Raw genomic sequence first — 17,098 nt, forward strand, 5'->3', positions numbered from 1 at the left:
TTTATATTGCACATGCTGGTATCTGATTAATTTTTTAAATCAAATCTTAGCATGTATGCATTATACATATGTATTGAATTTACTTTCTTGGTCAAGGATGTTTGAAGCTTTTTACACAAATAAACTCCAAATTATCTGTAAGTTTCTGTCTATATAGAACATTAATAGCAAAATATATACTATTTTATCTTAATGTAAATATGCATATTAAATAAAAGCAGGATATTTTAAATGGTCAATAAGATAAATGTGCATCTTTAAAGGAAAAAAAATGCCACTTTAGAAACCTTTTGTTATACTTAACCTAACCAAAGCATATTCAGCAAGCCATAAAAAGAAAAATAGTTTTAATGTAAAATGTTTTTTTTGTTCCAAAATAACTTTGTGATGTTACAGTTCATATGGTGATTCATACTGTACTTCCTTGTGGTGATGGTGGTTGTTAAAGTACTATTTAGAGCCAAAATTTTTAAAAATATCAATGATAGAAATAGTGAAACATCTCATCACAGTATGGAGATTGAGTCATCTGTTTGGGCATATGGAATCTTTGGCTGTGGACTGCAGTCTTTATAATGCCCAGTGTCCAGGCATGGACACAACTGTTCTGGGAACAGAAGCAGAGAGGGACCTCTGTGTTCAGTCCACTTGAACGTGATAGAAGAAAAAAGGGGAAAGGATCTTTAACGTTAATTATCTTTATTATAAACTATCTTTGAACTTGATCACTTTTTATGTACAGAAAATAAGTACACCTGTATGTAATTTGCGTTTATTTTGCAAAAAAAATTAGTAAGTTTTTAATCTTTGGTGTTACAAGCTCTCTGAAAAATACCTGTGAGAAAATGTAAGTTTTGAATTATTCCTATTTGTATACTTTGATGCATTTCCCTTAAAGAAAGATTACTGTCTTCAAAAAAAGATGATACTTATTTCTTAATATTGAGATGAAATATGCTTGTAACTAATTATAATTTAAAGCTCTTTAAATATCAGGTCATATATTATATCCCAGTATTATGTTTTAGCCCTTTGCTATTAATTACATTATTATTACTATATAAAGTATTTCTGCTTCTTTAATAATGTTTTCGCACCCTATGTAGTTAATCTTTAATGTTAAGGAGGACAAGGGGAGAGATTAAATTAGCCTTGTAACCTCTTTCTCTTCCAGGCTGATGATGGAAAATAAAAGCTCTTAGCCACAAAATGTAACACTTAGAATTAATATTTAATTAGACTAGCAAATTGTACACTGTGGCTGAAAGCTTCCAAAGAGTTGTTAGTGCCACAATTGACCTACAGGTTTAATAATAACTCACTTCTAGAAGCAAGTGCCAGTTCAGCATAGTAGAGCCACTGTAAGAAAGTCCTGAGAGATTAAAATCAGCAAACCAAATGGCAGGCAGGGATTCCTGGGATGGAGCCTTCTGGAAAGCTGGGAGCTGGAATAGCTTTTAAGCCAGGATTCAGATGAGAACAGTGGGTGAAAAAGCTGATCCCTCCTGTTCTGGGAGCTTCTGGTTGTAGGCCAAAATCTTAGAACAGATTTTTACTAAATGTTTTTGCTGCAGCTATTAACTTACATTGAAAATCAAATATTGAATAATTTTTCTGTAAAATTTAACAAATTTTTTGTGTAAACATTAGTTCTTAATTTCTTACATATTAGTACATAATATCTGTAAACTCAGATCATTAGATTATCAGATAGGTTTGGCGCTGTACATCTATGCTCTTTTGCTGTGACATGCTGTTTCCTTGTTCCCTGTATAGTTGATTTATATGGTTCATTTCTATATTATTTCATTACGGGGCATTATGCAGAGCCTGAGAAAGAGATTGTGAAGTCTGTACCCAAGAAATGTTTTTCTTCAAGAAGGTACATATCTCAACAAATATAAATTAAAGGCATTTTTAATTTTTAAAGGCCTTATATTATAAAAGCAATGCTACATTTGCTTATGCTTATGATGCAATTAAATTACAAGACAAATAATTGGACCTCCTGGTGAAACATTGGATCCTTATATCTCTGAGAAATTAATCTGGTGAAAAATAGAAGACCATGAATTTGAAAATGTGCAAATACAGAACAGCTAACTTAAGAAAGAACATCTTACATAATTTATTGGTTTTATCTTCAATAATTAAAGAAAAGCTAAGTCATTAGTTAAAAATTCAAGCAGATGAGAACCTTGCCAGCAGAGGGAGTAGTCCTGTCTGCCGTCAGGTTCCCATCATTTTCCCACCTGCCTCAGCTTTTTTCCCAGCCAGTCTCCCATCTGGACCTGGCTCTGTCAGCCTGTTCCTGATGACAGGCTATAATTTTATACTCAATATGGGATTATTCTAAGCTGATTTTAAACTTTAGTATCTTTAACCTACCACGGCATCACAAACATCAGCTGGATGCTCCGTTTGATATTTGGATATTAGCAATTGTTTTTCCAGGCAAGCTATGAGCTTTTGGACATCTGTGAATTATCTGAAGGGTTTCAAGTATAAAGTAGTAAGCAACAAATTTCTGATTTGGGAAGCAACCCATTAAACATTTTTAAAAAACAAATAAAAATTTCTATATGAATGATTTCCATAATATGAAACTAGATGGTATATAGTTTATGAAAAACTACCTACAATTAATTTGGAATATTATACTATTATTCAATTTGGCCTATTCATTATAATATTTTGTTTACATTATTTATAAGTTTTCAGAATATGTAAGATTTTTTTGATGTTTTATACAATAACCTATTGGAAAAGAAAACTGATGTAAATAAATGTTCTGCAAAGCATGTACTATTTGAAGCCAGTGTAAATGTAAATAATATTTCTGAAAATAACATCATGTGTTCTTAAAAAATATTTTCATGCCAAAACTTAGAATACTAAGTTCAATCAGATGGGAATCCCAAAAAGACATGGCTCCATTGCTTAATGCTAGTAAAAGTGACAACTTAGCAATTTATTTTGCCTTTCAGGTTAAGTATATTTACCATTAGCTCCTTTGTGGATATGTTTTTAAAGCATTAGAAAAAGGAACCAAAATATGTTTGATTTATGATTTCCCATATCAGTATATGATGCTACCAAGAGAGTGTTATAGGTAGAATTTTTTTTTAATTTACCAAAGTTCCACTATATTTTAAAATTCACTGTGTGACTTTGAATAAATTTAAGTATTAAATCTGGGAAGAATTAATCTAATGCCTTCATTAAGGTATTATTACAATTATAAATATTTATTAGTATAATTATATTTGGTAAAATTATATTATTTCTTAAACTCAAAAAAAAATATGAACAGAATTATTTTTCCCAGTATAAAATATTTTTAATAAAAACAAAATTTTAATCTACAAAAGTAAGTGACAACTCTGGAGAAGATAGGGGGAGGTTTGTAAAGTTACAATAAAAACAATTTTATTATTTCATAATCTCAATTTCTATAGAAGGTAGAACTAAATAAGCATAGGAAAACAAATACCTCATTAAACATCTATAGATTTATCCTTTTGTCCAAATTTATTTTTTTATTATATCACAAAGAAATGTCATAAGTGCTAGTGTGGTTGTGTTTCTATGCATGTCATTTTTCAGGAAAATGTTATTATAACGAGTTGTTGAGTAGTATACTTGCTTTTCTTGAGATTCTCCTTCCTCCCCCCACAACACACACACACACACACACACACACACACAGACACACACATTATGTCACATAATACGTTCAATCATAAAGTAACTTAAATATTTCTTTAACTTTTCAGTATTAACTTAATAGTTCTTTTGCACTATTGTAATCCCAAATCTGACATGTGTGCCATACTCAAATGGGGGCCCTACCCTTATATTGTGTATTTGCTGTCTCTCTTATTTGAGTAGCTCAAGAACTTATTCTTATTTGAGGCATTGCATAAATGGTTAATGTCAACTGGTTTATGCTTTTCAAGCTTCTTAATAATTAAGTGATTGGTTAATTACATTTTAATTCTCTTGTTCAAAATCTTTCCTGGGAGTATATTTTGTGTTAGTCCAAACTGTATCTTTTATGTTGTTGAGATAATTAGGTCAAAGAAAGTAGGAAAACATTCAGGGTTTGAGGTATTCTGATTGTTACTTTGTTACTCTAAGTAGGTATCTCAACTATTTTTATTAGAAAATGGAGGGAGCTTTATATGGCAGTAGTTGAATTTTTATCTCTTAAAGTTCATAGTTTTGGCTTAATGAGCTCTGAATTGGAAAGGAGCATTAATTTAATCTTCCTTTATTTAAAATCCATTTAATGGATTTGGCATATCCTAATAAAGAGGTTACCATTCTATAAAAGAAAACAGGAAACATCCTATGAAACCAAGCAAGAAACAATCAAAGGAAAAACTCTGAAATTTTTTGTGAAATTAAAATTGGAGTAAAAAGGTAGTTGACTGGACAATCTGATTTGCCTTTTTTTAATTTGCAACACCACTTGACATAATTTAAATTTAAATAATTAATTAAGAAATTCCACTGCAACAGAAAGTTTTAAGAACCTTTTATGTAACTTAATACAATGCTATTTGAGACTGCCAGCAAACTCTTAAAACTCCTGGACACTGGCTCTCTGCTCTTCTGGCTTCCCTCCTAGTCATGTCTTGGCTACTGTCCAGAGCTGACAACTTTCACCCAAGAGTGAAGGGAGATTTGTCTAGTATAAGGAGGATTTTTGAGCCATCCTAGATTTTCACATCCAGATGGGCAAGGAGGAGGGCTGGCAGTATCATTGTACATACTTGGGTGATGTCATTGTGCCATGCATGAATATAACCATTAATTTACTCCTACTGGTAAGTCCTGAATGTCCTTAGTCAAATGTTCCTTATTAGAAAGTGTAATGTAACAACTTCAAAGTCAACACAAAAATTACTCAAAGTTTATGTCTAAGTAATTGATGCACAAACACCTTGACTTCTCCATTTCCAACTACATATACTGCAGACCAAAGAGATTTCACATCTTGGCTAATAACATAAAAACACTTAGAATCTGTTAGGATGAGAATGTGGAAGTTCCAGTTTCAAGACCTCTGCTCAGATTATTATGCTAAAGCTTTCCAAACACCGTGAGTTATATTATAACAATTTATTGTCCATAGTGTATTCTTCCTAAAGTGAATTGTTATTATTATGCTTTTGAGGTTATTTAAAGCTGTTAATTTTAGATTCTTTTTAAGTAAATTTCACCTACCCTTATCTAAAAGACCACTTAGTATTAACATTATGATTTGAAAGGCAAGAGTGGTTTTAAAGTATGATCATACCATATCTTACATATTGATACCATACTCCCTATGAATATACCATACTCCCTATGAATCTCAGAGGTACCAAAGTAACCTGTAACACTAATTTAACTTTCTAAAAAATATGTACATTTACATGCCCAAATATCTTTTATGTTTTGTTCATAACTGGAAGACTGAATGAGTTTGCAGTTAAGATAAAGATTATCTCAGTCAGGAATTTAGATGTTATTGTAATTTCCAGTATTTCTTATTCTGCATTTTTTTCAATATCTGTACAACTTTCACCATCCAGTTTACCACATTACATAAACTATTTTCCAAAACTGCTGTGCAGAAAGCAGTAAGGTCACTATTAAATATAACTTATTTTGTGGTAATGATTAAAACTTTTTTCTTGCTGTAATACTTTATGAAAGCTTTTATAATAGGATTTAGTTTGTAGTTAATAACTGTAGTATAAACCTACAGAACTTAGAAACCCAATAAATGAAATATATGCATAAGTTTCTGAGATTTCTAAATCCAGACTGTATACATCTTTTATTTTGGAATTCATTAGTTTTCCTCTACAAAGTGGATAGTTGGGTTTTTTTTTTATCTCCCCTAAATTACCTTAAAAAGATCTATAATGTTAACAAATATTACAGGGTGTTAAGTGGTTTATTAGTAAATTTTAGGGTTAAATTGAAGAAAGAAACCCTCTTTGAAATAAATATCATGTTGTCCATTTAAATATACAGGACCTTGCTTATAGAATGCTAGAACACTAATTCCATCCTTAAACCTTACAATTTCTATTATTAAAATAATTGAGAAATCTCTAGTTTATATCACTACAATTCCAAATAGATGAGTTCTAACAAAAATTGATTTTTATCATTTAGATTCAGATATTTAGATACAAAGGCTTAGACTTGTATTTATAGATAAAAGGAAATCTGACCTTTTGATTAAGAAATATTGTCAGTAGCCTTTATAAGTGCTTGTTCATCTGAGGGTCCATGACAGGAGTACTCTTCCCAGTTGAGTTTATCCTAAAAATGAAATGATAAGAGCCTGCTGGTTGTTATCTAAGATTCTTCTTAATGGGAGAACCACATGGTTATTCTTCATCTCCCACTTGTTCTCACCCTCTACAACCAACCCAGCCACACCCCACCCCCACCCCAACATTGTTCAGTACTCAGCACAATGAATCATTTTCAAGTTGACTCATTGTGAACTGTCTCCCAGCTGTTGGAATGTCTGGCAGACATTTTTGTTTGGGTGAAGAATAACTGGCTGAAACCCAACCTGGATGAGTTTGATATAATAGTCTTTGGCTAAAGAAATATTGAGAGGAACTTGTTTATGGCCTCTGAAGCCCCTGTTATTCCTGGAGTAGGACCATTCCCTGTGGCATATAACTGAAAGTAAGGAATCAATCTGGATTATTTTCTCACCATTGAATGAAAAATTGCCTTGGAAAAAAAACGGACATTTTCAAATTATGTTTTTCTGTACTCGGTACCCACGTGATTGAGAGTATTAAAGCCAATTAAGGATAATTATTTTTACTGGTTTCTTTTAGGAGCACTGATTCAAAGGCTAAAACATTCTGTATACAACACACATTTCCACTTACAGAGGAGTTTCAAAGACTGCCCTAGGTATGAGTTAAACAGGCATTTCAGCATAATGTTTAGTGACAGAAACTACTATGTATTTCTGATAGAGTCAGGTAACATTAACAAGCTTTCTTTTATTTTTCATTCTGCAGTCTTTACAAGGGAACCTAAGAAACAGAGGAATACCAGTAAGCTCAGTAGTCAATCATGTTTTCAGAAAGTGAACATACTTGATTATGTTTGGACTTTCCTCTAACGGGACATAATGTTGGACTGAAATTTTCCTGTTTTATATTTCCCATCCTTTTCTAAAGATTATTTTTAAACGGGTAGACATTACCATTGTATAAAATGGGAGTTTCAAAATTATAAAATTTTACAAACAGCAATTTTTTCAGCTTATCTAGAGCTTCAGAGCAAAAGTTTTTTTCTAAGATGTTATCGACTTAGACCTACCACTATGTCACAGGCTAAAAGGAATACTGAATTTCTGTTAAATAAAATAATTCAAGAGAACCTATAGGGTATTTGATAATTATATTTTTAATGATTTTTTATAGCCATGGAATTGTGGGTGTTTTAGAATGTTTGCTACTTAAAATATGACTTCTTTTTTACAATATATTATTTAGCAATATTTTTGGTTCATGTCTGGTTGTGTTGGGAAGGAAAAGGTAGGCTACTAGTCTAGTGCTAGTCATCTACCGTCGTTTCTTTGCCTTTATTGTTATCCCAGAGCCAAATAGCAGCATCTGGAAGGAGAGAATAGAAGACTCCAGAGGTGGCCATGTTGCAACCTCTTAGCTAGACCCTTCCGCGTTTCTAAAATGCTACAGAGGACCTCAGCTGTGACAGAGCTGGAACGTGGTCCCACTTGACAGATGATAATGGGACCTTGCCTTACACATTATACCATAATATCTACTGCTTCTGAATCCTGATGTCTATGAGATTTAACAATGGGCAATGGGTAAAGTAATTTGAAATGTAATAGTGTATGAGGATAAAGGTAGGCTTGCCCCTTAAGACAGAAGAAAAATAATTTATATTCTCTACCAAAACTAAGGTATGTCTCCTCAGCTCTTCCAAATAGAAAAGCATACCAACATAGGCTGGAATTTTCAATTAAGTGCATACTTTCATCCATTTTCAGCATGTGGTAGCCTTAACTTTTAAGTTATTTCTCTGCATTGATATTTATCTCCTCTATAATTTGTCATTGAGATGGCATAATGGCACTGAATAGATATTATATTTTTAAACATGAGTGTTTTGTTTTCTTGTTTTGCAGAATAAAGCAATTATTTCCCGTGTTACAAACTTGTCAGATACAGTAGTTGGTCTAGAATCATTTATTGGTTCTGAGAGAGAAACCAACCCATTATATAAGGATTATCATGGTAAGCATTGCCTTTATAATGAGAAGAGAATATCCTGATTGCCTCTAGGGTACCTGAAAGCATTGTATCCAGTCATAATATCTACTGTCAAGTAGCATGAATTTTGTTTTATAATATATCTATTAAATGTTTTCCCGGGGCGCCTGGGTGGCTCAGTCGGTTGGGGGTCCGACTTCGGCTCCGGTCGTGATCTCGTGGTCCGTTGAGTTCGAGCCCCGCGTTGGGCTCTGTGCTGACAGCTCAGAGTCTGGAGCCTGTTTCAGATTCTGTGTCTCCCTCTCTCTCTGACCCTCCCCCGTTCATGCTCTGTCTCTCTCTGTCTCAAAAATAAATAAACGTTTAAAAAAATAAAAATAAATAAATATATGTTTTCCATTTGTGACCATTCTTTCATGGCAGCTTGTCACCAAACTACATTAAGACTACAGACTATGGGGGCACCTGTGTGACTCAGTTAAGTGTCTGACTTTGGCTCTGGTCATGATCTCATGGTTCGTGATTTCAAGCCTTACATCGGGCTCGCTGCTGTCAGCATGGAGCCTGCTTCAGATCTTCTGTTCCCCTCTCTCTCTGCCCTTCCCCCACTTGCATTTTCCTTCTGTCTCTCTCAAAATAAACTTAAAAAAAAAAAAAAAAAAGACTACAGACTATGGTAACTATTTGAAAGGAGTCAAACCCAAATACTTAGGCATGGCTCAGTTAGATATAAATGTTGTTGTCCCAGTGGCTTAAACTTGTCATGAAATCAGTTGTACTTATTAGCCATGTTTGAAATAAATATCATATTAATTCTAATAATAATAGCTTATATAGTGGTTTATGCTTTATAAAGCCTAGCTATATGATAAATAAAATTCATACTGTATATACTCTATTGTTTTTTTTCTTTTCTTTTTTTAATGTTTATTTATTTTTGAAAGAGAGAGAGAAAGAGTGCATGAGCAGAGAGGGGCAGAGAGAGAATCCAATGCAGCCTCTGCACTGTTAGCCACCCAGGCACCCCATACTGCATTATATTTTTAAAGTCCTAATCACACTTTCAGAAAGTGAACATCTTTGATTACATTTGGACTTTGCTCATTTTGTTGAGTTAGGAGCAAATTTTATAATATTGCCATGCCCTAGTTTAAACACAGGTCAATTAATCAGATTTTTACTTATTTTTTTGAAGTTTCTTTTTCTTTTTTTTTTAAGAGAGAGAGCATATGTGCACGTGAGCTGGGGAAGAGCAGAGGGAGAGGGAGAGAGAATCCCAAGCAGGCTCCGTGCCCAGCACAGAGCCCAATGTGGGGTTCAGTCTCACAACCATGAGATCATGACCTGAACTGAAATCAAGAGTCAGATGCTCAATCAACAGAGCCACCTAGGTGCCCCTTATTTGAAGTTTTTAGTAGTGTTTTGGTCATTTGATTAATTTGAAGATTTTTTAAATAAAGATTCTTAAACAGAGCCGTTGAGATAGGAAAAGTTTAATAGTTTTGCATATCTTAGCTCTAAATTAAATATGGAGTATGGTGAATGATGGATTTTTACCTATTTGTGCTGAACACATATTAATTTTTGCTGTTACTATTGTGGACCTACGGTACTTTCATGGAAACCTTTAAAGACTGAATAGCTTATTTGAAGCCACAAGAAAATTGTATAAGATTGTGATTGCAGGACTATGGCAATTCCTAGAGTCGACAAAAAAAAAAGATTATAAGATACTTTATATGATAACTGCCAGTGCTTTGAAGAATCAACATACAATCTTTAAAAAAAAAAACAATAAAATAGCACAATCTAACAATCAAGTATTATTTAAAGGCTAGAAAATATAAGCTATGAACAAAAGCTACACAAAATGATTTGCCTCGTGATTATTAACTTACATAACTTCAAGTATGCTATATGCCCAGATTAACCCTATATATAATTATTTAATATGCTATTGTCAGTATTATAGGAAGAAGACTAATAAGTTTAAACTATTTCTTTTTTTTGTTATTGAACTCCAGTTGACATACAACATTGTATTAGTTTGAGGTGTACAAAATAATGATGTGATAGATGTAGGTATTGTGAAATTATTGCCACAGTTAAGTTTAATTAACATACATCACCTCACATAGTTTACAGTATTTTTTTCCTAGTGATGAGAACTTTTAAGATCTATTGTCTTAGCTACTTTCAAATGTACAACACAGTATCATTAAGCATAGCCACCATGCTACACATTACATCCCTAAGACTTATTTGTCTTATCATTGAATAAACTATGTTTCATTTTTTATTATGCCTATTTTCTTTTAAGACAACCTAAGTTAATTATTACCTTAATAAATTATATCTTAGTATCATTTGTAAGTATTATGACCCAATAAATTTAGTAAAATTATATTTTATATTCCAAGTCAGTCCTTTTGATTAAAACATTTTGAGAGTGAAAGGCTGTGATTTTTTTTGTGTGTGTGCTGAAATCTCTGAATTAATAAATGATTAACAGCAGATTCACGAGTGCTTTTGACCAGTAGCATTTCTGTTAATATGAAGGACCTGATAAACTATATTTATTCATTGTGGGAGGCCTCCTGATTTAACAACTAAACAAGTACATACCAAATTAAAATAAGGAATGTGCTAGTGAAAGTCTGGTGTGCTTATTTCTAAAGTATTTTACTAAATAGCTCTGAGATCTTTTTAATTTGTATCTAAAAGCTGTCTTCTTAACACTTGTAGCATTTTTTTAAGTTTAATGAATTAAATCAGATAGTTCAGTGAATTATTTTTGAAGGAACCATTTAGAAAGTTAAGCATCTGGAGGTTTAACCCTTTTAAGCTAAAACAAATATATACATTACTAAGCATTCAAACACACACAAAACTGTGCACTAGGGAAACAGTTCTTTAAATAAGATGTGTCTAATTTGCTCAGATTTGGATTTGCCTTCTTCTCCCGTGTTTAGGGATCAATATCTTTGGGATGATGATTTTAAATATGGGCTGAATCAGGCAGAGAGATGCACTGAAGAATCTTGCATGTCTTCATCTGTGGCAAATGACCCCGAGTTTAGTCAGAAACTGCATTAAGCTGCACAAAAGCCATCCAGTGCCCTTGTCAGAAAAAATTAGCAAGTGTTTCTACTGACAAGAGGCCAAAGCTCACGGTTTACCTAGCACTGTTACAAAGCTTATAACAGCTACATAAAGGTCTAACATGCCACAGAAATGAGTGTCTTGGGATGGCATAGGGGTTAATGTTTGATCCTAGAGTGAGCTCTGAAATGTAGTTTTCTTCAATGGTTTGCTCAAGTCATTAATAAGGTACAAAATGAAATACTTTTCACTAGTGCTTCACTGGTTATCAGTAACCCATAAGCCTTGTTTTGCTGGCTGCTTACTGGTGCATTTAATAAAATAAAGATCACTCAGTGGTGCCGTGGGCAGCATGCAAGGTGATAGCCATATTTGCTTACTGTAAATACAAGAGAAAATCACACACAAACCGGCTGTAGTTTTGACAAGTATTAAGATCCCTCTTTACATCTGTACTTCTGTACCAAAGTGCAATTAGTTTTCCTCGCACAAGGATTTCTGTTTATCTTATTCTGCTTGATTACTTGAGTATAATCACACCATTTGCTTCATTGCTCCTGGTAGTAAGCTCCAGTTTTAAAAGGGGAGGATGCTTGTGTGTAAATTTACAGGATTCTGCTGTAAGACTCTTTGATTTATGTATCTAAGACAGTGTTTTTAAATTTTTGTTCTTTTAATTTTCTTTTCACAAGGTTTGATTCATATTCGGCAAATTCCTCGGCTTAATAACTTGATTTATGATGTATCCGATGTCAAAGACTTAGCTTTTAAATTAAAAAAGAAGCTATTCACCATTGAGGTAAGAGAGAATTTTTATATTTTAGTTCATGGTCTTGAGGTTAAATAGTCTATGCGTGTGTGTGTATATATATATGTCTGTGTGTACACATATATACATACACACATATATATGTATGTGTGTGTGTGTGTATATATGTATGTATGTATGTATGTATGTATGTATGTATATATTTTTTTACTTTAATGAAATTCTTAGAAAGTGTTTCCTGCTAATATTTTTATGTTCTTTTGGTGTAACAAAAAAATGTTAGACTATCTTATTTTTCCTCTTTTAATGGCATATCATTAGAGTATAGCAAAAAAGACTTTGTTTTCAATATTGTTTGAAGTAAGCTCCAAACTTCTATGATAAGTATGGCATGCGTATTTCCAAGGCTTTCAAAACATATTTAATTAAATGTTAATGAGCTGTGCTTATTTGTGTGTGGAATGTGAATGCTACCCACAGTTGTGTATGGCTAAGAAAAGAGGATCCTTACCTATATTCTAAAAGCAGTTTTCTTTACTATTAATGAAATCACCTTTCCACTTTCCATGCTGAACAAAACAAAGTAAAATTTACACCAATGTCTTTATGTAAATTTTCTACAAAACTTAAACTTTTTTTGTGACCTTTATGCAAGCAATACTGACAGAAAGTAGTAGTATGAAAGATTTATTTCACCTTAATCTTGCTAAAGAGCAAATGAACATAGCACTATTAAGCAATTAGAGTTGATGTATTTATTAACGAAATAAATGCTCAGGGAGAGATGGCTTTTGGGTGATGTGATAGTTATCAGTATAGTCTGTGCAATTTTTTTTAACAAAGACATAAAACAGCCAAGCAGCCTTGACAAACCATTTTGTTTAATCTCTTTTCAAATGAAAAGCTCTTAAGCAGGCCACTTGTCTTAACTGCTTGAAACCATAAAAAGAGAGAATTGCCACCAATAAATTAGCATATTTTTAACTTCATCACCAAATGATGGTCAATGTGGCTTGGCACTGCTTTGGTGTTTGGGACTTCACCCTTAAGTGACCACTTTGGCCCTTTTTTGACCCTCTGCCCTCTTTAGCTGGCCACTTGATAAGGTAACTTAATGGTTCTCTCTCTTTTTCTCTTTCCCTTCACATTTGCAAGTAGCACTAACCTATAAATCATTGTAAGGGCCCTATCCAGTGACAAATTAATGTGCCCTCCTCCTAATTAATGGTCATCAATGTCCTTAATTATCTAATCCTATTGAGAGCAGTTAATAGTTAATCAGGCAGCCAGTTCTTCAAGCAGGCCATCTCTGCAGGAGTGTTAGAAGTTTCTCATCTGGGGATGCGCCCTTCAAAAGCCACTTAGAGCCAAGAGAACGAGAGTGTAGAAATACTGATTCTTGAGCTAATTTGCTTTAGTTCTCAAAAGAAACCATTGAAATGGAACCCAACACTGTAATTGTTCAAACTTTGTTTCAGTTTTTCTGATAGAATACTGAGAAATTTACCATTATTATTTACCAATATTAAGCAACATTTTGCTGAAAAATTTTAAAGGGATAAAGTTATAGTTAGTGTCACAAGGAAAGCATGCCTCATCATTTTCTTTTAAGTTGAATTTATATTTTTAATGAAAGATGTAAATTGTTTTTTTTTTTTTTCCTCTATATGACATCTTTCTTCCAAGATGAGTATTCTGACAACCAGGTCTAAGGTATCAAGTCTATCATCATACAAACTAAGCAAGCAGATTCCCTAGTGAAAAAAATATTGTACCTAGAGAAAAATGTAGCACTGTAGTGTGAATCATGTTTTCTCTGTCTCTGTCTCTGTCTCTCCCACTCCCTCTCTCTCTCCCTCTCCATCTCTCTCTCACACACACATATACAACACATACATGAACACATATTTGGTCTTTTATTGGGGATGAAGGATAGAAATAGAAGACCTTAATAATGTCAAGTGGAACCTCTCCTTTGATAAATTTAGGTTCCAGTAGTGACTACACTTTACCATTGGAGCTGATGTAAGATCTTTTATAAACCACATAGGTTTCTGTTCCACTTCCTCTCTTCTATTCCCAACATTGTAAACCAAGAACAATTAGAATTGATCACCCTGTGGTTTGGAAGCAATATTTGAAAACAAAACACAAATAGATGGTTGGTTTTTAAAAAGTTAATATTTAATACAGGTGATCAAATCCTTTACCTTTTTGACTTATAACCTAATCAATAAGGTATTTTTATACATAGAAAGGTAGGTAAAACACATTCCAAATAATTTATTTACTTATGCCATAAAATTCAATTTGGTGATTAGAAAAAATATGAATTAAAGAATGAAACAAACCTAATAGATGCATATATAGATATAATAGGATAAAATCATGTGGTTCACATAAGATGACATAATTTAAATATAGCATTTTACCTTCTAAAATGCATTCTCAAACAGATAGCAAGTTTTTGGTGATATATTATAGAGATTGGAAGCAAGAGGATTCCTTTATTAAGGGAAAAATTATCTATCAAGTGATATTGTTTTCATATGTACAACAAATGGTTTTTTTTAAACTGCTCTGATACTAAAAAAAATGAATAAAATGTATACTCTACTAGTCTGTAAAGTGTGAGACTATAATACAGCAGGCATTGAATCTGTGTTTTACTTTCAGAAGGGAAACGTGGTTTAGCAGGTAAAGCAGAAATAAGTTTTCTGATTCCACACAGGTAGATTTCTTACATGTTGGAATTTACTATGGTCACATGGTCTCAAAAGTTGGCATGGTTGAAAACAAGGGGCAAAAGAAATAGGAAAATGCCCTCTTCTCTATTTTAGGGTACCCTTTCTTTGATTTATTAAATGCCCATTTTATACATGAAAACTGATTTTTTTTTTTTTTTTTTTGGCCTAACTAACAGCCACGAAGGACCTCCCACAAGAGAGCAATTTTAGCCAGCAGTCTTAAATTTCTTTGAATGATTTGGAAAAGGCAAAAGAATATTTCTTTCTTCTTAAATGTGTATTATTCAGACTCAAGTGGAAACATTCATCTAATCATAGTAAATTTTTACTAATAGTATTCATCAGCTATGAAGCTGTATAAATTAGCCCCTCTACAAAAACCATAGCAGAATCACATGTATAGTAATGACACTAAAATCCTGGCATGCACTCTGGGTAAGCAGAAGAGAAAATTTAAGGTTGATTAAGTATGACTTCAGGTTTAGAACAATAGCTTTCCAATTCTTTGAAAATTCATAATCCTTGTAAACTGTACATGATAACTCTCTAGCATATTTGATTAACCATGACATACTACTTCTTTCTTGGCCTTACCACATAACCTTTATTCAATCATAGTAAGATTTACCAACCCTTTATTGTATACCAGGACTTCTATTGGCTTATTTATACTTTCTATATAGTAATTAAACATTTTATAACGAAAGGTTTTACTATGAAACTGTCTTTTTCATCTTCATATCTATCCCAGAATTAAGCACAGAGCTGTACACTTAGCAGGTATAAAATCTTTGCTGAAATATATGTATAGAGATAAGTTGTGGCATTTGAAAAATTGTCCAAATAATACAGCTATAAATACTATATAAGCTCCATTGGTCAAGTGACCTATAAATACTACCTTCTCCATTAAGTTCTGTAAGAAATATAATTTGGATGCAATAGCTTCACTTCTAAGCTGAAATAACTACTTAGACTTGTATTTTTTTTCAGTTTCTGTAATTTTTGCCTCTCTATTGTTGGGATGATCATTAACCAGTTTTTTTTCTTTATATTAGTAATTATGATGTAATTATAATTCCTAAAGTAGTAATATTTGGCCGAATTTGCGATTCATTGTGACTTCATTCTCATTTAATTTAATGACCTCATAACAGCAGCATTTTTACTTGCATTTAATAATATTTTGCTATTGTGATTTTCTGTAGTTCAGCTTGATCATATTTTAACACATTCTAATAATCTGATTTTCTAACATAAATAGTAATAGCATGTTATCACATTAGTTACAGTCTCTATATTAAAGTTATTACCAACAGAGTTTCTGCTTTGGTAATGGGACAGTTTTCCAGCTCTAAGATTCAGTGTTAATTTCAGGTCAGAAAGTATGATTACTGGGTTACCCTGAAATATACAAAAGGCATACACCATTCACTGCAAATTTTCAAAATAAGGATAAACAATACTTACATAGGCTTTAATTGGTCCAAAAATAGTAATTTTCATAAATAGTATATTTATGTGAGTCTTGCACCCTGCATGAATATTGAGAGCCCAGAAAATTGAAGTAAATTAAGACAGTCTCAAGACTGTCTTTAATTTTTCCCCCAGTTCCAAATGCAGGACTCCAATACCTCCCCAGTCATTAAGAACTTTTTCTCACAGAAGAATTGATTAACCAGTGTTTATTTAAGTAACAACTATTTTTGATGCACTTACTTAGAAAATTCATTCTTTAAGTATTAACACCAAAATATTAGATGCCATAAGTATAAATTAGTTTTATATAGTACTATAATATATTTAATGTGATTCAGGAGAATTATTTGAAATTTTTACATATTGGAAAAACATAAACTCTTGCAAACTACAAGGATATCAGTCACTTTGACAATGCTGGACAATGTAGAGTTGCATGGTGTCTTTGGTCCTGGGTTTCCTTACTTGCCAAATTTTGTATCAATAGGCTTTTGAGTTTTAAATGGGAAATAGAAAGGTGACTGTTTAGTATACCTAGAACTAAAGGGGAGAGATGGTTGACTTATTTGTCAGTTAACAATTATGTCACTAAAATAAAAAATGGAAACATAAATGTCTGCCTCAAGAGCATTAAGTTGTAGCATGATGAGCCATATAGTCCAATATGCCTTTTCTGATAATGATGCCCTCCACAAATATTGAAATGCTCAGTTCCCAGATAGATTGCA

General features: G+C 32.6%; 1 protein-coding gene across 2 annotated transcripts in view; it reads left to right on the forward strand.

Moving 5' to 3' along the window:
* ELP4 (elongator acetyltransferase complex subunit 4) overlaps positions 1 to 17,098 on the forward strand; it is a 242,706-nt gene that overhangs the window by 105,299 nt on the left and 120,309 nt on the right. For both annotated transcript variants that reach the window (XM_042903923.1, XM_042903924.1), the window contains exons 8-9: positions 8,189 to 8,297; positions 12,068 to 12,174. In XM_042903923.1, the coding sequence (XP_042759857.1) occupies positions 8,189 to 8,297; positions 12,068 to 12,174 (216 nt within the window). The remainder of the gene's footprint in view (positions 1 to 8,188; positions 8,298 to 12,067; positions 12,175 to 17,098) is intronic.

This window comes from Panthera leo, chromosome D1, assembly GCF_018350215.1.
Source record: "Panthera leo isolate Ple1 chromosome D1, P.leo_Ple1_pat1.1, whole genome shotgun sequence".
NCBI classification, from domain to species: Eukaryota; Metazoa; Chordata; class Mammalia; order Carnivora; family Felidae; genus Panthera; species Panthera leo.